This window comes from Porites lutea, chromosome 13, assembly GCF_958299795.1.
Source record: "Porites lutea chromosome 13, jaPorLute2.1, whole genome shotgun sequence".
In the NCBI taxonomy this organism is placed as follows: domain Eukaryota; kingdom Metazoa; phylum Cnidaria; class Anthozoa; order Scleractinia; family Poritidae; genus Porites; species Porites lutea.
The window spans coordinates 4,780,292-4,805,949 of NC_133213.1; the positions used below are offsets into that span (position 1 = coordinate 4,780,292).

The 25,658-nt window shown below is 38.8% G+C and overlaps 3 protein-coding genes across 3 annotated transcripts in view; 1 reads left to right on the plus strand and 2 right to left on the minus strand.

The window, feature by feature from the left end:
- Positions 1 to 259: 259 nt before the first annotated feature.
- LOC140923014 (dehydrogenase/reductase SDR family member 6-like) lies at positions 260 to 2,136 on the minus strand. The gene is made up of 2 exons (XM_073373069.1): positions 1,826 to 2,136; positions 260 to 1,028 (listed from the first exon to the last, which is right to left on the minus strand). The coding sequence occupies exons 1-2, from the start codon at positions 2,118 to 2,120 to the stop codon at positions 577 to 579; spliced, it is 747 nt and encodes a 248-aa protein (XP_073229170.1). The 5' UTR covers positions 2,121 to 2,136; the 3' UTR covers positions 260 to 576.
- A 98-nt stretch (positions 2,137 to 2,234) lies between these two features.
- Positions 2,235 to 25,658, plus strand: part of LOC140922912 (conserved oligomeric Golgi complex subunit 5-like) — a 32,854-nt gene continuing 9,430 nt past the window's right edge. Inside the window, exons 1-15 of the mRNA XM_073372958.1 lie at positions 2,235 to 2,492; positions 4,348 to 4,405; positions 5,479 to 5,533; positions 6,016 to 6,085; positions 7,697 to 7,817; positions 9,257 to 9,294; positions 10,387 to 10,479; positions 11,181 to 11,456; positions 12,364 to 12,441; positions 13,229 to 13,307; positions 13,387 to 13,570; positions 14,240 to 14,401; positions 15,116 to 15,215; positions 19,959 to 20,069; positions 21,198 to 21,260. Of these exons, the coding sequence (XP_073229059.1) occupies positions 2,313 to 2,492; positions 4,348 to 4,405; positions 5,479 to 5,533; positions 6,016 to 6,085; positions 7,697 to 7,817; positions 9,257 to 9,294; positions 10,387 to 10,479; positions 11,181 to 11,456; positions 12,364 to 12,441; positions 13,229 to 13,307; positions 13,387 to 13,570; positions 14,240 to 14,401; positions 15,116 to 15,215; positions 19,959 to 20,069; positions 21,198 to 21,260 (1,668 nt within the window). The 5' untranslated portion in view covers positions 2,235 to 2,312. The remainder of the gene's footprint in view (positions 2,493 to 4,347; positions 4,406 to 5,478; positions 5,534 to 6,015; positions 6,086 to 7,696; positions 7,818 to 9,256; positions 9,295 to 10,386; positions 10,480 to 11,180; positions 11,457 to 12,363; positions 12,442 to 13,228; positions 13,308 to 13,386; positions 13,571 to 14,239; positions 14,402 to 15,115; positions 15,216 to 19,958; positions 20,070 to 21,197; positions 21,261 to 25,658) is intronic.
- On the minus strand, positions 16,370 to 19,412 carry LOC140923011 (two pore potassium channel protein sup-9-like). The gene is made up of 4 exons (XM_073373065.1): positions 19,031 to 19,412; positions 18,059 to 18,562; positions 17,432 to 17,490; positions 16,370 to 16,505 (listed from the first exon to the last, which is right to left on the minus strand). The coding sequence occupies exons 1-3, from the start codon at positions 19,341 to 19,343 to the stop codon at positions 17,459 to 17,461; spliced, it is 849 nt and encodes a 282-aa protein (XP_073229166.1). The 5' UTR covers positions 19,344 to 19,412; the 3' UTR covers positions 16,370 to 16,505; positions 17,432 to 17,458.

Below are 25,658 nucleotides of genomic sequence, written 5' to 3' on the forward strand. Positions count from 1 at the left end.
GTCCTCTTACATTTTCTCACAATGGCTGAGGCTGATTGCTGGTGCATGCAAGTACATGCTTGCGATAAAGAAATGCAAGATGATTACAACTTTACGTGTAAGAAAGCCTGACTGATCATAAAAAAAAATTAATGCAGTATCAGTATTTTGTAGATTTTTGACACAGTATTTTGGTATTTGCCAATTTTTCTTACGGTATTGCAGTATTGGCTACCCTCCAATGTCCCCCTCCTCAAACACCAAAAAATAGGGTTTGACGTAAGTTTGTAAAGTCAACTTTATTTTGAAACTGGGTTTTGATTCTCACAGCTTTTGGTTTTCATCAACAATAGTTGGAGAAGGTAATTTTTTTTGCAAAAAAAAATGCATATTCATTTATAAATATTGTTCAAGATAAAAAGCAGTTATGTTTGTATTAAAAAGCAGTTATGTTTGTATTTAAACCTGTTGATCAACCCATACAAAATAAAAACATATATTTATAAGTATATTGATTTTAAGGTCTGTGGATTAAATTTTTTAAATTTATACTCTACGTCGTATTGGAGAAATACAAAACATGGGTAAGGTTCTAAGCTAACTCAACATCCATCCACCATCAATGATATACTCACACCCTGTCATATAACTTGCCTCGTCGGAAGCTAGAAACAGTGCTAGCTTTGCAATTTCTTCAGCCTTTCCAATTCTCCCCATTTTCTGCCGAGCCAGAAATTTTTTCATAGCTTCTTCAGGATCTGGTTGGCTGTTTACTCGCTCTCTCCAAGACGGGGTGTCTACTGTGGCTGGACAGATGGTGTGGCAGCGGATACCTTTTGCTGCAAAATCCGCGGCAAGGGCCTTCGTCAAACCAATGACTGCTCCTTTGGTGGCACTGTAAACAAAACGATTTGGTACCCCCTTGAGGCTTGAAGCCACTGACGCCATGTTTATAATCACTCCTCCACCTTGTGATAACATCATGGGCAGAAACTGTTTAGTTAAGCGATATATACTCTTAACGTTGAGATCAAATGACATGTCCCAGTCTACAACAGAACAATATATTTTTTAGTATGATTTTCTCAACAAAATTATAGTGTGCATGTTTCTAACCTGGCTGGGACTGGGACATTTTTTGAGAAGTTAATTTATGCCAGAATGCCTGTAGAGATACTGGTATACTGTAAATCCTTTATTAAGCCCCTCCTCTCAAATAAACGAGGTCCCTTTTCAGGGGAAGACAGTTAATAAGTCCCCCTCCCCCTCCTTATTAATACAGTGGAACCCAATTAATATGGCCAACATTAGGCCAGAAAAATTGGCCGTATTAACGAGGGTTTTTTTTACAAGAAAATGTATGGTGGTTTTTGCCAGGCAGCCAAAAAAGTGGCCTTAATAACCAGGTGCCCATAAGGCGGGGTTCCACTGTATACATGTCCACACGCTAATAAATATTATAGACTGTATCAATCAATCACGACTGTAAAACTTTGTGTGGACGGGTCCGTGGGATCTTAATAGAGGATTTCCAAACTGTTCCACCCCCATCCCCCGTGAGACAACACCGATTGAAACAATCCCCCACTATCTCCCAAAGGGCTGGACTTCAACCACGGATAACAAAGAAAGATACGAGAACACCAGAGTAATTTGCCTCTCTTTTTGGTCTGAGAACACCAGCAAAATAGATGTAGACGTAAAGTTGACATGTAAGCTTATAAATTATTTTGCCTTAAATGACCAACGTTTTTAACAACTAGGGTAGGTGGTCGCCTACATGTCCGAAAGCTGTAACAAGACTACTAAAACGACACTTTCAATAGACAGAATAGACAATGATCACCTTTCTCCTCGCATTCCAAAATAGAACCATTATGGACCATCCCTGCATTGTTAAAAAGCACGTCCAGCTTCGTGACTTCTTTAGCAAAAGCCTTCACAGCATCGTAGTCTGTCACGTCAAGAACTTTAGTTCGTACTCCTCTGACTCCGTCTAGCTCGGCCAGTTTTTCGCCATTTATATCGGTAGCAATTACGTTGGCTCCTTCTTGGGAAAATGCTTCAGTTACAGCACGGCCGATTCCCTGCGCTGCAGCAGTAACGAGAACTTCTTTGCCCTGTAATCGCCCAGACGCCATTTTTGCGGATTTTTGCGTGACTTTAAATCATGTGACTTGTCCACGTGTAAACACTCACGTACACTACATCGGTATTATAAGGTCAGCGGATGAACTTGAAAAGATATCATTCAAAATGGACGCCAACTTGGAAAAGCTTCTCCAAAATGATGGTAGTTTTCAAGACTTAAATTAAGATCGTCGGGCGTTTTCATGGTATTAAAACTTTTCTTGATCTCTCCAATACCTTTAGAAACCTTCAGACAATTTTTGGAGGACGAATTCGACGACAGAACCTATGCAAACAACATTATTCAAGGTCGAGCCATTAGCGATGCTCTTGCCAGGTTGGCAGATGGAATAAATTTGTTGGATAAGGAACTTCATAGTCAGGTTAGACGTCCATCTTGTCGTTGTCTTCGTTTAATAATTATGTTCACGGTTGTGAAGGTACATGTAGTTGTAACAGAACAAGGAACAAAAAGATCCCTGAAGCTTAAAAAGATTTTCATTGCAATCTGAAAACGGTTTTTTTATTTTTTTATTTTTGAATCCAATTTTTTTGTATGGCCATAGCCAGTTGGCGTATTAGCCAACACCCTCAAGATTTGGATTTCAAGTGTGAGTATGTGGATATGTATTTATAACTGCCACAACAGTGCATAAACATCCTCTATAGATATAAGGTACAATGTGATCATCATTATCAATATCAATATAATCATCATCATCATTGTCATCATCATCACCATCATCATCATCATCATCATCATCATCATCATCATCATCATCATCATCATCATCATCATCATCATCATCATCATCATCATCATCATTATTATCATCATCATCATTATCATCATTTGCAGGGTCCAAAATTGCGACTAGCTGGTTGTACTGGGCTTAAAGAATGAAGAATACACAGTCTCAAAGTGTTTTCCTTGTTCATGCACAAACTATAAATGTACTCGAAGGGATCAATTTTTTTTTGCAATTTCACTGCTTGAGTTTTCATTGAGATGTCTGGTTATCTAAAATGAAATTGGAAAAATTTGAGTTATTTGAATGGTTTTATCATGGGATTTCATCTATGGACTCAAAGACTAGATTTTATTTACATGTGAAATATAATTAATAGCAACATGTTAATATAAACCTGTAGAGGAAAAGAATTTTCACTTGAATCGTCACACCACAGAATTTCATGCACAGTCTCAAATGCTAGGACTACATACAGTGTACCATAGTGGTGAAAAGGCTTAATTTGAATTTTACATTTACCCCATGGAATTTCATCAACAGATGCAAAAGTGAGAAGCACCTCACACTTGCAGTGCTGTCAAACTCTCCTGGAAAATCTGGGAGACTCCTGATTTTGAACCGTTTCTCCTGGTCTCCAGATTAGAGTCTGAAATCTCCCGGATAGTTGCCAAAGTTTGCTATTTCTTGTAGATTCGACTTTCTGTCAATGAAACTTCAAATGTTTTGCGTTGTTTGAGCTTAACTTTTAACATTGAACGTTTCCTCAGAAACTCTGGTATACCATTGTAATATAAGCAATTATGTGATTGGTGAGAAGTAAACCAATCAGGTACAAATGTTACAATTCCAACAACATCTTTTTTACATATTTTTTTGCCCAAATGACGTCGTGTTTTGTGCATTATGACATCATCTTTTAACCCTTCCCTGTCAATTCTCAATATTTGAAGATGTCGGGGGTTAACAGCCCTGCACTTGCAGCGTGCAAAGAAAGTAGTGTCTGATAGCCTGGGGCTAGTGGATTGGCTAGTGAATTCTGTTTTTAACTTGCCCGACGCGCAAGTGATGTTCTTTGAGGAATTCGAAAAACAGAAGAAGTGTGAAATCAATTCTGCTCGACGAAAAGCTTTTGGGGCTAGTTGAAATGACGTCTGGGCTAGTAAATGCTAGCTTCAGGTTGCCCGAAAGGCAAGCTGTAAAAATGATTTTCTTTGCACCCTGACTTGACTCTGTTTTTCACCCTGAGGAAGCGGTTAGTTAACCCAAATTCAAGCAGGCACTCAATCTTGAACAGAAGTGAGCATCAGTGTGACTTCTAAACTTTCCTGCGCATTATTTTCTGTTGAAAGCAACTGACTTATATTTTACTGGACACTTGTAAAAAGCAGAAAAATACATGTACAATGTCAATTAATAATTTTTCATGTCTAAATTTCTTATTACCATTTTTAGGAAATTATTCTCTATGTTTGTACAATGTATGTAGGTTGTTGAACATCATGAAGATTTGTTACAGCAGGCAACTGGAATTGAAACACTTGAAGGTTAGTTCTTAGGCATGACACTTCATCTTCATGATAATTATAATTATCATGAGAGAGAAAAAATAGCAACAATTCTATATGATAGAACTAATGTTACTTTCAGTGCAGCTGTATCTATACAAAATGTGAGATGAATGAAACTTGTTCATGCTAACAGCTCTACACTGTTATACCTGCCAACCTTTTTACATTTATAGGCGTGGCATTTTTTTATGTTAAGAGTGCCAAGATTTTTCGTAGGGGTCCCATAATATCTGAAGATGTCCAAAGATGTTCTGAAGACTTCCGAAGATGTTACGAAGAGTTCCGTCTAACACGAACACAGGAACACAAAGAAACATTGACTTCCCTGCTAAAAAAAGAGAATTCGGAGAAAGTCGATCATCCACATAGACTTTTCTTTTCTCTCTTTGGTTCTGGTTTGTTTAAATAATTAATATATTCAAAATGTGTCAGTTAATGCTGTAATGGCTCAAACTTTTCTACCAGGCATGACAAATCGGAACACAGGCGTGAGTAGGCGTGAAATCCAAGTTTTCGATCCACAGGCATGACAATCACGCCTCAGGCGTGACACTTGGCAGGTATACACTGTATGTGAATGAAGTTACATGTACAGTGTCATCTGTAGGTCAAGAGTAAAGGAGGGATTACACTCATACAATACACACTCAGAATGAATTGTCTACAGTTCCAGACTGCTCTGTTTAACCCAAGGCCAACTAACCAACCAACCAACCTTTTAGGAAATCAAGTTGTTCTAAAAGGCAAAGTAAACTACAGCGCGTAGTCTGGTTGTGCTCATCTTTACAAACTAATGTAAACAATAACTTGAAAAGCATTTAAAAAAATGCTATGCACTTCTATAATTTTCTCTATATACATGCAGTGTAAGAGCAAAAGGAGCTACAATAAAAATGTGTGTAAATGATGTATTTTATTTGTCTTCAGGCCTGGTTACAATTGACATTAACTTGAAGTCTTTACAACCAAACTCTCACACTTGGTATGCGACTTAATTTGTGTGTTCTCAGGGTAGCTTAGAGGGTTACTTTTTTCTTTTTTTAAAAAAGGTGTTCTTCAGATGATGCAAACCAGGATAAATTCCCTGAAAGCCTCTGTTGAAAGGTACTTGCTATGAAAGTTAAATAAAAATACTAAAATATAATAATTGATAAAAATAGTCTGCAGGGTATCTTGTATTATTAGATAAACAAAAAAGAAAAAGCTGTATTTATACTTGTGGTGTGCAGTGAGCAAAGATTGTGGTGAGCAGTAAGCAAAGAAAGTAGTGCCTGATAACCTGTGGCTAGTAAATTTTGCAATCAAGGTAGTGAATTCTGTTCTGAACTTGCCCAACGGGCAAGTGAAGTTTTTTGGGGATTTTAAATTATAGACAACCTGCAATCAATCCTGCTTATTTTTTTTTTGGGCTCGTACAAGTTAGCAACAAATGCAGCAATGAAGTACTGAAACATGATAATCTGGTGCAATGTACATGGTTTTGCTGTATGACACTATTATTAATAGTTTGTGTGTGATACAATCAAATTAATGATAATGCATTTTTTATGGTTTCCTACATGTATTTTTATTCTGGTACTGTTTAGGATACAACAGCATATTGCTGAGCCATATTTCAAGATTGTATCAAGAACAGCCCAACTCCGAAGGCTTCAGGTGAGTTTGGTTAGGTTTCAGTATGTTTCTAGAAATATCCTACCCTGCGAATGGCAAAAGTTTCTCCTCGCTCATCGTCGCTGAGGGACGTTTCACGAGGAGGAACATCTGCCACTCAGCAACAGAAATTCCATACTGATGACGAAAATCTGTCCAGAGTCTGGTCAGAAGAGCTAATTGGTCGACAGAGTAGTTTCATTGTTTTAGCTATTGTTTACGAATGACACACAAAAGACAAAAGGCCGCAAAGGTCAAATGTAAACGTCATGAATCTCTAACAAAACAGCCAATATTATTATTTGTGGAATATAGTCTTCTCTAGAAGCATCTGAGTTTTGCTGGAGCTTGTTCGCAGAGGAACACAATGCACTTTACTAAAATCGACCAGGAGAAACATAAAATTGTAAAAATAAAAAACAAATTTGCATTTGGAACCCCATGACTACCGGATTTATTATGTTAACATTGATTTACGTCATCAGTATGGAATTTCTGTTGCTGAGTCGCAGACGTTCCTCCTAGCGAAACGTCCCTCAGCGGCGATGAAACTTGAAACTTGAAGGTACAAGTTTTTTTTACACCCAACATAAGTTTAGGTAAACTTTTGCAATATTGCGACACTTTAGGTCTTTTTATAGCTACTTTTCATGTAAACATGTAGTTTACGTTTGGTACAAAAATGTACATTTAGTACCAGGAAGAGCATGTACTCTGGATTTACTTGTGTGAAGGAATACATGTTCAACCCTTCACTCTTAAACCACAGTTACATGTAATAAAGTGAAATGGTTACATGTATGATTAATGAAGCCCATCGGATACCTTTGTTACAGTGTATAACAATAAAATAATTATACACTCAGGTTAAAATTAAATTCAGGTTTCATTTTTTTAACCTGGGTTGATTCTCTAATAATTATTGATTATTACTCATACAATTGTTTGGACTTGACAGTGCACAACATTCAATAGCATTCCCATCATTTTTTGTCTGACCAGTACAAGTGTCTCGTTAATTTTTTTCTGCTACAATTTGCAGGGCTGTCACTAACATTTGAAGTTGTCAGGTATAATTATGTGATTAGTAGGAGGGGAATTATACAGCAAGGTCCAAGTATTTTTCTTTTGTTTTCTCTGAAAGTAGCCGTGGCTCACGCTCCTAGTAGCCAGGGAAAATCCCCGGCCCCCAGCTCTTAGTGACAGCCCTGATTAATTTGTGAACGAAAAACAAGGGATTGTGCATTGTCAGTGAGCTCTCAAAATAAACTGCAGCAACATTGTTTTTACAGTATCTTTGATGCTTGCTGCCTGTCATGACCAGTCTCAATTTAAGTTTTTAAAAACCTGTATTTTTTGGCACCTCATATGTACATTGTAGCCTAGGTTTTAGCCATGCAAGCACTGAAGTCATCAGCTTTTAGTATTTTAAGGTGGTAAATTAACTTCATCAACTTAGTTAACAAAACCAGTGTGAATCTAGCCGCTCTGATGGCAACTTGATACACTGCAGGTTGACAAGCACTTGATAATGTTAAAAGACTCCAGCTAATTTTATCATTATTTTCCTTGTCCAATATTTGCAGTTTGATGGTAATTTTCATTTAATGACAGGAAGCATGTGATATTTTAAGAAGAGTCATCAGAGTTATTTACCTTACCAAGCGACTACAGAGTCACTTGCAGGGAGGAGCCCGGGAGATCACCAAGGCAGCACAGAATCTCAGTGAACTGGGTAATAATTATACTTACGGGAGAAGTCACTTGTAATTTCAGTGTCTGCTGACACCTTGAAAGACCTTAATCTTAATCAGGGTTTCTTTAAATTATTTTTGTTGGGTGGAGCAAAAATTGCCCAGAATTTTCTATAGCTTAAGGAGGCTAAAATTTTCTAGATGTCCGTTCCATTCAGGTACAATTTTCAAAGCTTATCTAATAAATTCCCTATGATTTTCTCAAGTTTAATTTTTTGCATTTCACTAGTCCCCAGGTTAAGCTGTTTTTTTTTTTTGGGTAGAAAAAGGAAACCTAAGATTTTTGGATTTGAAAATGTGATGGAGAGAGGAATTTGAAAAATTGTTACTTTCGAAAAACTCCACACGGCATCTAAAATTGTTAAAAAGTTTTAAGTTGCCCTTGGATTACTGAACAGACACAAATTTTATAGTGCCGCTTAGTTGGAATGCATTTCTAGATATAAAATCTAAAAGTACTCTCACTGGATAGTCCAAAAAGTGTTTTCAATGCATTTTAGATAAATCTGTCGTTTGGTGCCCCTGCTTAATTGTCCTTGAATTTCAAAATAAATACAGTTGACTCCAGTAACTCGAACCTGATCCGAGGGGAAACAAAAACTACATGTACTTTGAGTTAGCGCGAGGGTTTGAGTTATCAGGTGTCAACTGTATTTAAGGCCTTTAAAGTCATTGAAAGTTGCAGTTGGCATTGGACAAGACATTGTTGCCACAAAATAGTAAAATACTGATGTAAAAATGACTATAATTGCCTTGATTTTGAACAGCATTGAGAAGTGAAAATTGTGTTTTTGGAAGTCCTTATTGTTGGTGCAAAAAAGAGTACAATTTGTGTATATTTACATGTATGCTGTATTGATTTTACTAAAGTTTTCTAAGGTTCTATAATTATTACTGGAGTTTAACCCTTTGAACCCGAAGATCAAAATTTGAATTCTCATTTGTTGCCCCTATTCATTTCCTACAGAAGTAGTGGGGAGAAGCTGATAAAATATCAAGCAAATTCATCTTGTGTGATCATGTCTGTAATTCTCATGACCAGTCTGTTTTACAAAGCATTGATATTACAAGGGGAAATTTGATGCTGATCACTCTTAGGGCTTAAAGGGTTAAAGAAAATAAGAGTGCTGGACAATACTGTTTGTCAGTGATATGATACAAAGAAACCATTCACATACTTTTATCCTCCTTACACACTATCATGGATTAATACATTAACTTTGTAGAAATCAAAGCTTGCTTGCAGTGGGCAGTTGGATGCTTGATTTACAGATATCTTTTCAAGGAGATGATTTGCCAAGGGCTATTGAAAAAACCTGGGTCAGACCATGTGATTTTTTCTATGATTCACAGTTTTGCTTGCATGTACATGTACGTATACATATTCTGTACTTACAGGCCTTTCCATTGTTCATATTAGATTACCTTGTTCAAGGAGCTGACCTTTCTGGAATTCAGGTTTGTAGTGCATGTACAGCCATACATTTCAACTGGTAGGGAATCCCTGTTTTGCTTCTCTCTTGGGTTTCTGGGAAACTGCCCACCTACCCCTCCCCTGAGCCATCATTTTGCCCTAAGTGAGAAGTAAGTGTTAATGTGAGCTTAGGGGAGGGGTAGGTGGACAGTTTCCCTGAAATCTAAATTGATCCCCCATCTTCGCTATTTCCCCCAGAAATGACTGATAGTCAGGCTACGGTTTACTTACATTGTATTTATTTTTTCCTTACTATCATTCTCATCCTGTACATGTAAGTATTTGTGTTCACATTGTGGATGACTCTTCCTAATTAATTATTATTATGTTCTGCAACTGGTATAGGATTTAATTGTGGTTTAGAAGTATTTTGTGTGGAATTGCATTCATTTTAGCACAGTTACCACATTTGGATATTCGAAGGGGCAGCAATTATTTATACTATTGATCATTTATCTTCTTAGAATCATTGAATTTTTCCTTTTTACTGGCAATGTGGTACTTTGCAGTCAGCTCTCTTATCAAAGTTTAAATTCTCATTTGTTGTCTCTATACACATTCTATAGTCAAGTAGTGGGGAGTAGCTGTTAAAGTATTAAATGAAATTCATCTTGTGTGATCAATTCCTTAATTCTCATGACCGAAATTTATGCTTTATAAAGCAGATATCAAATTTCTCCTTGTAATATCAATGCTTTGTAAAACAGAGTGGTCATGAGAATTACAGAAATGATCACAACAAGATTAATTTGTTTGATATTTTATCAACTTCCCGCCCCCTTTTTCTGAAGGCAATGGATAGGGACAACAAATGAGAATCTCAATTTTGATATTAGGGTTTAAAGGGTTAAGGCTTTAAGAGTTATAACCTTTCCTCTTTTTGAGAAGTGTCTGCAATGTAGAAAGTCACAGAATGACTGAAGAATGGGAACTGACTTCAATCTAGTTTGCATTGGAAGTTTGAATGTGAAGGGTTCGGCTGAATTATAGTATAGTTTAGAGTTAACCGTCCATTTTAACGCACTTCAAATGCCTTAAATTTAAATCTGTTTATGTGAGTACATAATTTTTTTCAGGCTGTGGAAAATGACCTTAAGATCGCTGCCAAAGCAAGAAAAGATGTCGAAAACCAAGCTCAGAGGATGCTGGCCCAAGGAATGGAGACACAGGTGACATAATCTCGGTGCCCTTTTCAACTGTTAAAATCTATGAAGCTTCCCCAGTCCCCTGTTCAATGGACCCTCTTTTCATAATTGTAAGGATTTGAATTTTTACCCTATATATTAAACCACTTGGAACCCAGACTGATCGTCGTTGTTGACAATAGTCCATTTTACAGTTGTGGGCTTGGTATCCTAGCCTTTGAGTGAACGTGAGGCTGAGGTTGACCTTGTTTTGATACAAACCTCCTTCCTTTTCTAATGGAAATTTTGCTTAAAAACAACTAGTTAGCATAACAACAACATGATTTACATGATAAAGCAAGAAGGGTTGTATCATCTTTAGCCTCGTTTCCAACTGTAAAGGTAAAATGGGCTGTTGGGCAACTTATCTTTGGTGTTTCTTGAATAAAGGTGTTCTAGAGGACAGGTTCCTTTGTAGCAGAAAATCTCGGAGTATCAGGCGTATGGAACGTTTTTTCAGATTTGTAGCCTTTCTCGAGCTCTACACATTTCTAGGTAATAATTATTTGCTTTTTCGAAGAGTTATTTCGCAGAAGTTACATCGTTGAATTCGGCCGCTATTTTTTCCCGTAAGATCTAATATCGAGAGTAGCGGGCGGCCATACATGTTGGTTGGATCTCGACGGAAAAAAATGGTATGTTAGACTGTAAACAGTCTAACATCATATAACTTTGTTTTGTTTCAGAACCAAACCCAAGTAGGCACTGCTCTGCAAGTATTCTACAACCTGGGTTTACTAGTTAGCACAGTCAATGAAGTTGTCAGGAAAGTTAAAGAGAAGTTAGCAAGTTGTGTACAAGAAGCTTTGGATTCTAATACTCTCTCTCAGGCTGCCCACTCAAGCGCTGGTGGACCGGGCCGTGCCGCCATGCCTGCCCCTGGTAACACAGCGGCATGGCGAGCAACTTTGTGGACCAGAATGGAACAGCTTATGGACTCCATTTTCTCGGCATGTGGCCAGGTAAACATGTACATGTTTATCAGGATAGTGTTGTGTTCGTGTATCATGTGTATTCTATATTTTTTTGGTAACGCTTACTAATAATTATATGCCGGTGAGACACCGTCCTTGATAAAGATGTTGTTGCTGGTATTTTTTCGACTACATGAATGCAACGCAAACGAAAATGCAAAAGCAAACAAAAAACTGGTGGCGACGGCGGCGAAAAGCTCGCTTGAAACGTGAACCTTCGCTTTGTTTTTAAATCGTCACCTCGATTATTCCAACTCACTTACTTACTCAAATGTAGGTGAACTCTCCCTGTTTTGAATTCCAAAGAACGGTTCAGTCATATCCAAGTTTAGAAAGAGAAAGGAAATGTTGTCATTACTTGTTTACGTCCTCCATAAAACTCTTAATTAGGCATTTTTTGCTCGTAGCTGTGCTGAGGCAGAAAAAAGCGTGCTGCACGTGCAAAGTTGTCACAACTTTGCACGTGCAGCGCGCTGTTTGGTTGTTTTGCTCATTAAACCTGTGGCATCTTTGACGCTCCCCTTTGCCGTCGTTGGTCTGATCTTGAAATTTTCCACTGTAAAACAGTACTCAACACTTCATGACTGGTCTTGAAGAAAACAGGACTAGTCTCAAAGTTTCTCGTAATATAACATGCTGGGGAAAAATTCTGCGTGTGCAGATTACGGAACGGTCAACTAATCTCAGCAATTGGTCAACAATTTTGGACGTCAAGTTCGACAACTGTTAACCTCTGACGTCACAGATTTTGCTTTTGGCGGGAAACACTTTATCGCCAGATGTCATGTGAACTCGAAGTAACCAACAAGGGAGAGAGCACGTGCTATCTGGAAAACTCCGGCTATGAAACACGTGAATCGAAATTTTAACTTAAATCTCTTATTTCCGTTTAAAGATTCATCATCTTCAAAAGGTGTTAGCAAAGAAAAGGGATCCTGTTACACATGTTTGCTTTATGGAAGAACTGGTGAAGGTACAGTGTTTGTTATCTTTTCTTATCCTCCCGGGAGACAATCATCGGAATTCGTGTTCGGTGTGTGCTGCCCGGTTCTCGATATCCTGACCTTCATTTAGACCTAAACACGTCGTTTTCCACATTCGTTTTCAGACCTAGCCTGGACCTGTTTTCTGGCTTCTGAAAGTAATAGTTGAACTCGGTTTGCCAACCATTAACTTGCAAACATACTGTTTAAGCATATTTATTATTTAGTATTATAATTTGACATTAAATATTCATTTAGAGCTGAAAAGACAACCGCGTTTAACCCCCCCCCCCCCCCCCCCCCCCGCCTGGTGTTTTCTTTGAAAACCATGCCCGATTTCAGACCACAATAGTCAACTCCACACCCGTTGCCAGACCAAAGTTGCTCAAAAACCAGATCCTTTAATGCCGTACAAACATGTATCAGTTTTCAAGCAGACGTTCCTTTCTGGCATTGCTTTTCAGTAGCATTTACAAAGTCGTTTGCATTGCTTGTCAGTCGCATATTTGGTTTCCCTCGTGGCGTAAATAAACTGACTACGCGACTGACAAGCGAAAAATAAATGCTTAATCCTAAAAGCGACGCCAGAAAGAAACTTTTCACAGGGTAACGTTGTGTCCTGTCTTGACGTTTCTTCGCCGTGGGGGTTCTTCGCTGTAGATATACGGAAACTGTGGTCACTGTACCGTTGGTGGATAGTCTGTGAATGAACTCCAATTAAAAGTGAAAGCTGTTTAGCTATTTAACCACAATACCTTATAAACTGTCTCTTTGTAGGAGGGAAGTTCTTCTATTACTTCTTTCTGGGAGTCGGTGACACAAATCTTGACCCAGGAATTTGCACAGGCAGCCCAAGGTCAGTTGGATTTGTCTATGCTTGTGTTCATAATACCTAAAATGTTCAGCAATGAATGGTATCGTTTCCTTTCTTTTAGCCTCGACATTCTTGAAGCAAGCATTTGAGGGAGAATACCCCAAGCTACTGCGGTTATACAACGACCTATGGTCTCGCTTACAACAATTTAGCAATGCTTCAAACTCTACCTCCGTGTCTCTTGGGATACAATTAGAGCCTTCTTTTGGTCTTTTCCCAGCATCAGAGGACGACTTTAGCTTAAGGTTTGTAACTGTTTGTATTTAAGTCCCAATAGTGACCATCATCAATATTATTTTCTCCAAACATCACCAAGAAAAAAGGGTACGTGAATCAGTGAAGTGATCATCAAGGGGGAAATGCTTTGATTTTTTGTCAAATTTTCTCAGCGAATTCTTTTAGCAAATGTACGGAGATCAGTCTGGGGAGTTTGTTTGTGGATCTTGGTGCTCAACGGGATAAAATAGAGGAGGTTTATGTACATTAAGCCAACAAAGCATATACACACCGACGGTAGAAGGAAGTCGCTAAAGGGTGTCGGGGCCGGGGGCAGGGGATTTCCCCCGGCTAATATAAGGATAAACCCCGTAACTCTTATAGAAAAAGAAAAAATGAAAATAGAACTAAACAAACTTCCAAGCTGTTCAGCTCTCCGGCTGCCAATTGCATGCCCCCCTCCCCCCCCCGAGGGGGCACAGAGGGACAAAATTAAAAATTAAGCAATATTAACGTGTTCCCTCATCAAATTTGCTGCTTCTTAATTATCATTTATAAAGTGTCTGTCTATCTACGGCTTTTGTGTTTTTTTGTTTTGTTTTGTTTTGTTTTGCTTTGTTAAACTTAGTTTTAAATCCAGATAGGTTAACTTGTAGTCTTCTTAAACTTATCGTTACTTTTTGGTATTTCTACCTCAGTCCTGAACAAGCTCTGAAGAAAAGCCTTGCCCCATTTGAGACTGCCTACCTATCCAGGTCTCTGTCCAGATTATTTGATCCTATTAACCTCGTGTTCCCGTCTGGAGCGCGCAACCCACCGTCAAAGGAAGAACTGACCAGCATCGCAAAGACAATTGGCAGGTAAAGTTAAGTCGTAAACAAAATTTAAATCCACCGAGAAACATACCGTTTCAACATCATAGCTTAAGATTTAATGACAAGCTTTTGCTTCCACTTTCGGAGGCTTTTGTTTCTGGTGACCCGATTTCACTGTGGCTCCTCTAGCCCAAATTGTAGTAAGTTTCACGTGAGCGGATGTCCCCGTTAATTGAGGGGTGGGAGATCAGAACCCCTGTTCCTTTAGAGGTTGGTCTGGGTGGGGAAGGACGTTTGGATTCGGATAGCCAGTAAACAAGCTCCCCGGAGAATGTGGTGAGGGACTTGGGAGCTTTTCCCCCTTCCATTTTCCCTCCGGCAGGGTTTTCAATAAGAGCCGGTAGCTGGCGAATTCAAGTGAACTCGCCGCCTAATTTCTTTGGAAATTACCCCAGTTTAAATAGGGTATTCGTGTGTTTTTACAGAGTAAATGTGATGTCTGTGTTCTGTACAAACCCTCTAATTTTTACTCCAGAAAGCTGGAAATGCACAGGTTTTGCAAGAAACTCGCCGCTTCCGCGCTTGCAAATTTCGTCTTTGCCGCGAGTTTTTTCCTTCTCCAGCGCCATCACCGTTGGCAGAACCAAGAGGCTTAAAGGTTTTCAAACGTTTTTTAAAGTGTACTTCTTGTTTACACACGGTAGTATGACTGCTAGTATGACATACTTGTATATGCATTCTGTCTTGTGCCCTTTTTAGTGAGCTGAGCGTAGCCAGTGTAGATGCTGGTCTGACAATAACTGTGGCGAGAAACGTGGCGAAAACTGTCCAGCTCTACTCGGCCAAATGTGAACAACTGGTAAGACGCCTTATTATGATTAACATTGGGACCAGTCAAGTATGCATTGAAGGGGGCTGTGGAGGGAGATTAATGGTTTAGTTACCATTTGTTATTTTTTTCTTTAGTTTTTCTTTTATGACAGTGCTAGTCTTGCAATTGTAATTCTTGTTATTTCTAGTAAGTTGAACGCTTAAGGGTCAACAGAAAATTACTTTTAAATATTTTTAAAAATATATATTTGGTTTCAGCAACCTTTACCCATAGCCATTTATTTAAACGAAGGCCAACTTACATGTAGACCCCTGTTTAGGTACTCAGTGGGCCTCCAAATCTATTTGTATGTTCAGTTGATAAATATTTCTAGCCTGGACCGCAAGCTTTCGTGACACTGTTAACAGCAGACAATGTTGAAAATTGCTTTGAACATGGTTATGTTTAACATAGTTTAAACTTTGTTGTAATAACCGATCCAAGCTTTTTTGTTTCTTAAGAATTTCATGATCTTGTTATACCAATGTTTTATACGGGTTTCAATTATTATCGTTGGCTTCCTCGCACAAATCTGGTCGTGATAATTTTAAAGCAGCAGCAAACTCTTCTATCACATGTTCCAATCTATATTTAGTACACTTGTACTGTATCCTTTACCGTTTTCCTCCTTGATATTATTTAGTTCCAAGGATGACATTTTTCAATGTAGGTTCGTTTATTCCGCCGTTTCTGCCTGTACATTCCCGTTTAATCCTCAGTCTCTTCTTTAGCATTGATATTTTGTAGTCGCTTGTGTTTGGCAATGAATCGCAAAACTCTAGCGTTTCAAATTCCCTCATCCTTACGCTTTTTAAAACCCAGGTTTTCTGCTGTTACCAGCCAAACAAACTCTGATCATACTTGTAAGCCTGTTTTTCTGTTCTCTAATCCCGTTTCCTATTTCCATTGCTTTCCTTTCTCACTCAGTGGTTTCTTCTGAATCTTCGAGACCTTCCTGGAGAATGTCATTTCCGTTCTTCACTTTTCCTAAACCTGCCTTTTTTCTCTCCTCCACTGCATTTAAATTTTCTGCGTCCACGTAATCCGGACACTCTAGCTCTTGTACATTTGCGTCAATTGTAGAATTAGAATACACCCCATTGCAGTCCACCTCTTGCGGCTTTGCCTGCCTCTTAAGTTTTGGTTCAGCTAAACAGTCTTTCTGTCCTAACGCAGTAGACGAATAACGCTTGGATGACTTAAGTATCTCCCCTAGAGGTGTCACTGGTTTTGGAGTTCGCTCTCTTTGATCTGTGCGGTTAAGGTCGTACATAGAACCTGTTGATTAGTCAGTTACGTCAGCGATTGAAAATTCACCCAGCTGGCCACCTATCAGTTACATGAAAACCTACTAATCGATCTAAACCCCATTCATTCCCAGGACAACGGTTAAAGTCAAAACTCGGCAAATTTACCAAATCTCATTTTGCAAAATGCCGCTAAACGAATAGTGGCACGTGAAAATATAGGTGACGAGGATTTATTTGAATGGTAAAACCATAAGATTTCATTCATCGACGCAAAAGTTACAACCACTTTATAATACTTCACAATGCACTCTGAGAGAAAAAGGGTTAAATCTCTTTACTGTCTATAGGCGAATGGTTTCAACGGGTGTTGGTAGTTTCGTGTCATAGGATGCCACACCCTCTTAAGCGCAGTCCAGCCCCCTGCATTGCTCTTTAAACTGTGACAGTAGCAATTGGTAGTAATAGTACGCGTCAGTTAAGGTTTATACACTTGGATGGAGAAAGATACTGTGTAGTCGCGTTCGTCAGAACGCGTCCTAATCTGGTGTTCCTGTGGCACAAAGGCAGAAATTTGGCGACTGCCTATCAACCGTCCCAATTGATTTTATCAGGGGCATCTCGGCCGCAGGAAACTGGACTCGTTTTATATTTTAGTGCTGTTATGGTTCATAAAAAGATAACTATTTCAGTATGACAGATGCGACGAACACCTATACACATACCGCTGAGAAAAATTGTAACAAATTTAGATAGTACCTTATTTCAAAGACACGAGTGTCTACGAAAAAATACGGTTTTGTCTAAGATTGTTTTAGAAGTGTGCGTAGACAGTGAATGAGTCGCGATTAAGGAATAATGTAACCAAATTATAAGGAAACAGAATTATCAGTTATCAATGAATTCTAGCTGCATGCAATTATTAAATAAGAGTGAGGAATATTACGAGCCCATCACCTGGAGAAGAAGGATTTCAGGCCAGATTCAAATGTATGTAGGACGCCTACACCTTCTATCTAAAGAGAAAGACAAGTTAGGAAGGGTTATAGTCACAATATTGGAATCGTAGAATACGCTGAATTGGCTAGTAGGTATTCTGTCAGAGTACTTCATGGATAAGTAAGTCAAGGCCCCCAAAAATAAGAAAGAAAAAAGGACAAGGCTTAGAATAATAATAAGAAGAAACAGGAGAAGAGTTCGAGACGAAAAACGATTTGGTTGACGCGGAAATGTAATTTTTGTGGTAAACGTATTCTTTCTGTTAGTACTGCTTTGCTGCTCAGCATTTTACGGTGTGTCCGCTGACCAACTCGCCTGCGGCTCGTTGGACTTGTCTATCTTGTTACCACGTTTTCGACGTCATCTGTGATCTCTAACTACACATGCAGACGGCAAATTACATGGTACAGTATTTTATACTTGGCAACCAAAATGGAATGTGAATTGCTAAATAACAAGACGAACCAGCAGAATCTTTGCCCCTCGCCAATTAGTCAGTGATGCTAGTTGTGGTTTACTTATAGCCTAGCTTTCATGTTTTACAGAACCAGAAGTAACAGTAGCTTGGATAACTTATTTACTTACCTCGTTTACACGGCATCAGACTTCGAATTTCCTTCACCGCACTACAGACAGAAGTGAAGACACTCGAAAGAAGCGAGAGGCCTAAGCCCAAGTACATGAGGCGCACGATCCACATGCCTCGTTCGTATGACGAGTCTGGCTCCTTGCCTTCATTCGGCACCAGATCCCCGAAGCCGATTGTACTCAAGGCAACAAAGCAGTAATAGACACAATCTAGAAAAGTCCAGCCGAATTCTCTCTCTGAGTAGTAATACATGATACCTCCCAATGGCAGCCATAGAGCAATAAGCAACACGTCTATAGTGAAGCATTTGATGTGTTCATGTGTCGGTGCGTCGCGCTGTAGAGCGGCTTTCTCAAAGTATTTGATCAATAAATGGATTCCGAAGTTGATGTGTTCACCAAGTGACTGAAGAGTTAACAAATTCAGAGGAATACCAAACAGGGCGAAGAATATTAAAAACAAGCGGCCACCCTGTGTTTTAGGGGCAAGATGTCCATAGCCTGTAAAGAAACAGGTAAAGAGTTTATTAAAAACTTAGCACTTGTCGCGAGGCAGTCATTGCATGGGGGTGTTAGGTCCAGTGGATGATACGATTATACAAATAAACTATCAGGTCGTCCCATGTAAGAGAATCCACGACAGTCTTGGATTCTGGATTCCCCGCCATAGATTACGGATTCTTTGTCAGTCGAACTCGGAGGATTCCGGATTCCTTGAGCTGTATTCCGGATTCCAAATCCCAGGATTCCTGATTTTACAAGAAAATTTTACAAGAAAAATTTCCCGTATTCCGGAATCCCTTACATGGGGCGAATCAGTAAAATTTTTTCTTTCCATCTGGCCTCCTGCAGTGATTTTTTCCGATCTTTTTTCGTGTTCTCTTGACTAATTCTTTAGGGAAATGTATGGAATTCAGTCTGGAGAATTTGCATGTGGAGATCGGGGCTTAAGGGCTAAAGCTATCTTACCAATGGTGGTGGTCACACTGCCAACGAAATACAGCGACTGATAATAACTCCAGTCATTGTGACTATACTTGCACCTGTGAGCTTCTTCAAAAAGCAGTCGCAGCTCCTCGATGTACTGGTTAATAACGTCCAGTGTCTCGTTAAATCTCAGTGTCATGTTCTCTCTTATCTGGTCTATTTTCTCGCTGAAATGTCGGTCGCTTGAAGAACCGTCATGTTCGATCACCGAGAATATGGCTGCACCCGATGTGAGATAAACGGTCAGCGTAACCAGTCGCACTAGAAGAGTTTTTGTGTTTCGTCTTATTTCCATCTCCTGTTTCCTTAAATCGTCTGCGGTGTTGGCGGTACAGGCTTTGTACAGTCTTAGCGCATTTTCGGCGAGAAAAAAGAGGGCAAAGGAACTGATAGCTACTGGCGACGTGTGAGGTTACCTCTGCTAACTTTGTTTCTGATGAAAATAATGAAATACTTTTAAATTAGAGGGCGGCTGTGAACTCCTTAATTGTCCCCAAAAGGGCCATGAATTGCGTATAATAGAGCCTTTATTATAGCGTAATTGTCCATGTATAGTCTTCGGTTATAATCAATGTCTTTCATCTATATTAATGAACTGCTCAAGTCACTTAATATTTCTGAATGTGTGGTAATGGATAGAACACAGCTTCATTGAGTAATTAGTAGAGGTTAAAAAATAAAAAAATAAAATAGAATAAAACAATGGTTATGTTTAATGCTTTGTTAGTTATTTAACAGTCTGATAACACCAGCAACACAAAGTCCAGCTAGTTTTCCTTTTTTTTAGCCTCGATGGTTTTCTATAGATTTCCTGACACTTTTTCTTATCCGAGCGTTAATGTTCATACCAATACGATTGAATCTCTGTAGAGAGACTGTAGCTAAAACATATCTCAATTTCCTTTACCAGCTTGCTACCAGTGTGGAAGCGACTCAGTTATATGATCAAGCAAGTCCTGCGCAGCAGAAGAATGCTGCCATCGTGAACAGCTTGTTTCAACTGCATCAGGCCGTTACCAAGGTAACGTTATCGATCAGGCAACTACTAATTGCCTCTCTTTGCTGTGCGTATGAAATTAGCTTTTTGTACTTTTTTTATGCATTTCATTCACAGTTATATTTAGGTGATTTATATGATATTTACATGTTATGATTGAAATTTACCCTTGCAGCTGTAAAATTGATCATTTTTCCTAGTGTAACTTCTTAATTGTCGCCCGGTTAGCTCAGCTGGGAGAGATCGTGGGTTCAAACCCCGGCTGGGCCAACAACCAGGGTCTTTAAAAAACTGAAAACATCATGTAGGCTGTGATTTAAGATCTTCTTTCGGTTCAGGTGATCGCTGTATTTGGCGTTGACATGAAGCCGTTGGCCTTGCCTCCATCATCAGTCAAATTCAAAGCGGACGTAAAAGAACCCACGATACTGTTTCGTTTTGAGTAAGGGAGGTTTCTCAGTTGGTGTGGTCTACCTTAATTTAACATATCATTCATATCATGGGCTGAGTGGATACAGTAAGCTCATAAGTGTACTGATAGTAGCTGCCAGTGGCGCTCTTTGATGCTGACGTCCCAGCTCATTGTTAACATGTTAAAATACAGTCGAACCTCCCTTAAGCGGCCACCCTCGGGGTATCGGCAAGTGGCCGCTTAATGGAGGTTGGCCGCTCAATAGAGATTCGTCATAAATTAGCCTAACATGACCATAATCTTTAGCAGAAACTTCACTTTATTTTGAAACAAACACGCGACAGGAGCAGCATCGCTGGTCTGCAATCGGTTGTCACCTTCTATCTTGGACTGTATTTTCCTTCATCATATTCTTGAAATAAAGCCAAACTAAGTGTATTAAGCGCTTGATGGCCGCTTAATAGGGCGTCAACAATGCAAGAAATCTCCTTGGGACGGCCAAAATTTGGCCGCGGCCGCTTAATATAGGTGACCCCTTAACAGAGGTCTAAGTTCCCATTTTTTCTACACATATGTCGGGACTTTCACTACTTGCCGCTTAATGGAGGTTCAACTGTGCAACGTTAAGTGAACACGTCTGTTGTCAAGCTCTCATTCACGACTCTTCATTCATTGATTAGTAATGGTTATAAGCAGAGAAACAATTGCACTTGTCTTTCGTCCTATATTTTTGTTCACAGATAGTAGATGGGCTTAGGTCTCCCTCTGCAGTAGCCGTGGATGCCATAACTACTGGTTTACAGGTACGAAACCATTTAGATGTTAGAACCACATCGCGTTGCTTAATAGACCTTTTTACCGATACGGCGGCCATATTGAATTTACTAGATTTAAGGAGTCGATATCGTTAGGGCGAACACACGGAAGAGGGGAGATTCAAGTTGATAACTTAGTCAACTTAGGAAAGGAGAAAACAGAAACTGTTCAGAATAATCCGATTCTTATATATGAATGAGCCTGACCCGAAACTATTTATTTGTTTATTTATTATTATTATTATTATTATTGATTATTATTTTTTGGGAGGGGGGGGGGGGGGGTGGGGTGGGATAGATATAACGAACAGTGATCTACAGGTAAGAGATAACTTGGTTCCGTAGTAAATCTTCAATGTTTCTTATAGCGTATAGTAAAGCGCCTTGTTTGACTGCGGTATATTAAGCGCTTTTGATAATTTGCGGCCGAGCCATTCTGTAGTGCGTTTTTATTGCTTTGAGTTTGCCCAGGCTGACGCTGTTCTTAATTCTTCATTTCGTCCTTTAACCCTTTAAACCCTAACATCAAAATTAAAATTCTCATTTGTTTTCCCTATACGTTTTCAATAGAAGTAGTGGGGAGAATTTGTTGAAGTATCACTTAGATTCATCTGGTGTGATCATGTCCTTAATTCTCATGACCACTGTTGTTTTATAAAGCAGTGATTTTACGAGGAGAAATTTGATGTTCATCACTCTTAGGGCTTAAAGGGTTAGGGAAGGGCTGTTTACATGAAGGGAGGAAAGTCCTAGATGGCGGAAGATCCTAGCGCCATATGTTTTTTTCTGTATTACTTGTAAACTGCTTTCGCTAGGAAGATGCTAGTACTAGGGACAAACCAGACAAAAATAGCAGCGGGTCGTTCAGAGGGTAATCACGGCCGGTAAAGGCCGAACATTTCGTTTGGTGTCACCACGAGTTGATAATTGTGATAAATATTCTGCTGAAAGGTAGTTTTTAACGTCAGTAAAGAGAGCAGAAGGGTCCAAATTGTATTTTTGTTTTTGTCGGCCGTCATCTTTAATTCCCGCTGCTTCTCTCCTTGGTAACCGCACGGACCGAAATTTCTCCATGTAAACCCGACGAAAAGTTGTTCCGCCCTCTAGGATCTTCGTGGTACTAGGATCCTCCTTCCTTCATGTAAACATCCCCTAAGACTGGCGTAATAACGGAAGTGCGATGCTTTCGAATTAAATAATAGTCGGGAAACGAAAACGACGTGTTAGCTGGTCGCGCACGGAAGGCATATCTTATACAGTGTTATTTACAATCACGACATTCGTTTTACTTGCAATAAAACTCCGTCCATTGCTTGCCATATCAAATGTTCATTCGCAAATATCTTGACAGTTGTTTGTTCATTTCTTGAATACATAGTTCCTCTTATTTTCCAGGGCGCCATCGTAAGAACATTGACCACTCTGAACTAAGAGATTATTCATTTTTGTTTTCAAAACGTCTCAGTGATTTCACGATTTCACGTTCGATACAACTCGATCTGTTGCTTGCCATATCAAATATTCATTTAAGAACAGCTGGACAGCTGCTTTGTTCATTTTAAGAATATTTTTGTTTTCCTCTGTAGCGACCACTTAAGGACTTTCCATTGATGACTCCGAAAGAAGAGATTTTTCCGGCGCTCACGTCCTCCCACAGGAAAAGCGTATTTTCAAAATATTTATACTTCCGAAATATCTTCTCGATGTCTCGGAGAATTCAATGTAAACATAAGCTATTGTTTCAAATTCCAGCTGCTCTAGATTTTCATTCTTCATTCTTTGATGGCACAAAAATTCATGGAGAAACTAGACAACTAATTAAATTATCCCTGAAAGTACAGTATGTAACAAAATGTTATTTCCATTGCTAGACTCCGATCGGAAGCGACCGAGATCGCGTGTTTCAATGACAGTTTTATTAAGACAATTGTTTCCGCTACCCGCGAGTTTGCCAAAGCCGAGGTGACAGTTTCTACGTAGATATTATTTTGGAAGTGCGATCTTTAAGATAGCAATTAAAATGCTGCTATAAAACTACTACTAATAATAATTGTAACAAAACGAGATTTAATAGCCGGCAAAGATGACTTGTTCTAGAATCAGGTTAAGAATTTGTTTGGAAAGTTAGTTTTTCGTGAGAGTTGTATGCTATATTGACAGTAACACATTTAAATTTGCGTGATGGTTATTTGTTTAGATGTACAAGTCACATTTCTATTTCTCACCATGGAATTATACCTTAAACATGACCTGTATCTTACAGTCAAATCTTCCTGTTTTGGTTTCGCCTTTCTTTTCCGTATTTCATTTAACTTAAGTTCAAGTTTATATTTAGTATATCTTTTTTTAATCGAATTATCGCGCCTTTCTGCTGTTCTTTATTGTACGAGATTTCCTAGTTTTATGCTGCTAACTAACTGGTGTTAGTTTATCCCAGATTGAATGTCTTCATGCGTTTTCATGATTGTGGTAGACTTAGCTTTAGTAGACGAATCCCTTGTTGCCAAAGAGCACTTCCATTTTTTCTCAACCTCGAAAATACGACGCCTCTCAGCAGTGTTCTATTTTTTAACTTCTAGACGGTGGCTGAGACCGCAGTTTGACCATACAAATTAAGGCCAGAGCATTGCTGTCTTGCCGTGTTTTTCGATTCTCGGCATTATAATGATTCACAGCGAAGTGTGACTTTTTATTTCTTTCGCCCGATTTTTTTCGGCTTTTGGGACAAGTAAATACTTCTACCTTTTCTGGTTTTAAGGAGCATATATACACTTCTTTATCAGTGTATTTACAGCTTTCCTTGCTAAACTCCTGAAGGCATAATTATATAGGCTGTCGTTACTTAAAAAGGTTTCAAAATCTGATAATCTTTTTTGTTCGCTAATTTTGTCTGTTAAGACAAGAACTGTAACCCTTTTAAGCCAGTACTCAACATAATGTCTTCTACATTACTGTTTTTAAATCTTGTCTTTTTAATATATGCGGCATGTTTTCTTTTAACCTTTCAGAATCCTTTTGTCTCTTTTACGTCGCTCCATGATCTCGCGCTAACTAACGTGGCTAAAAGCCACCTCGAGGGCTTAGGCTTGACAAGACTTCTTCGGTTCCCTTTTGAGTAAAAACATTCATAGGCAGTTACATTTTCAGTGAGAAAATAAGGGATGTTACTTTTTTACTTACACCAAAAAATTTCGTAATTCTCTTCGAGAAGATCCATTTTGTCGATTTAGTCCACTCCTTGTTGTGCCTTTAGTTCAAATTGTATTAAGGAAGATTAAAAAAAGATCTTCACAACAGTTTCAAAGCTGATAAAATTTCCTTACAGTAACCAAGGCTCCCGGTCGAAGTTACAGGGATTTAAAATATATTTTCTACTCGGCTTATTGTGGTGTTTACTATAATTTACATGAAGAATTAGCGTTTTCTCACCTCCTTGGAAGACCTCATCAAATTGTAATCGTGCATGAGCCGTTTTAAATCTCTGTGATCTTTAATCCAGCCGTTTGTCGTCGCGTCTTTTTGTCTTTTCCAGTCTCGCGGTATAAAAGTCCTCAACTGCCCCGCTGTTTCGAACGAAAACACGAAAATTGGAGAAAAATTAGATCAACAATTCCTCGTTATAAGTGACAAGGCGAATTTCAGACTGCATTTAAGATTGCTCCGTCGGGGAACTTCAGCACCATGTTCTTCAAGTTTTCAGAATAACCCAAATTGTCATCTTCGGTCAATTTTCAACCTTTTTTAATATTATCTACTCGAACCGAGACAGTCAAGGAAATTCCTCCTTATTTTGAATTGCAAATGAGCTAGTCTTCATATCATTAATCTTAATTCGAACGGCCTGTTTTTTTCGTAGCTTTTTGAGTAATTATACACTCATAGCCATTGTCTTAAATTTGATGAACCTCGTCGTTGGTAGGGGAAAAAATTTAAATTAATATCCTCTCCTTTGCATCAGTTATACTCTCTTTAGCAGAAAGCCTCAATTTATCCTTTGAAGTAAAGGGCAATTAATTTTCAGCGCCCTTGTCTCTCTAATTCGAAATTTGTCCTCATTATTGTAACGCAGTGGGGTTACTTTGCGTAAAAAGAAATTAACGACAATGTTGCGTTTTCGTGTGATCGTAGTAGTCGTGCACGGATATCTTTAGCAATTATGATTTTCGCGCTCTATAGGGAAAAAAAAATAATGTCAGGGTCAATTACATTATTTTTCTTGCTGTATTTGTTGACTCACCGATAGCATCGATGCAGTGGAAAGTAATCGTTAGCGCATTTTGTATTTTGAAAATTAATCTTTAACTCACATTTAATGGTAAGAATTACCTGGTCGGGCACAGTAATCACCAAAATGTCACTGCTCAGTAGCTTGTTTTAAATTAAATG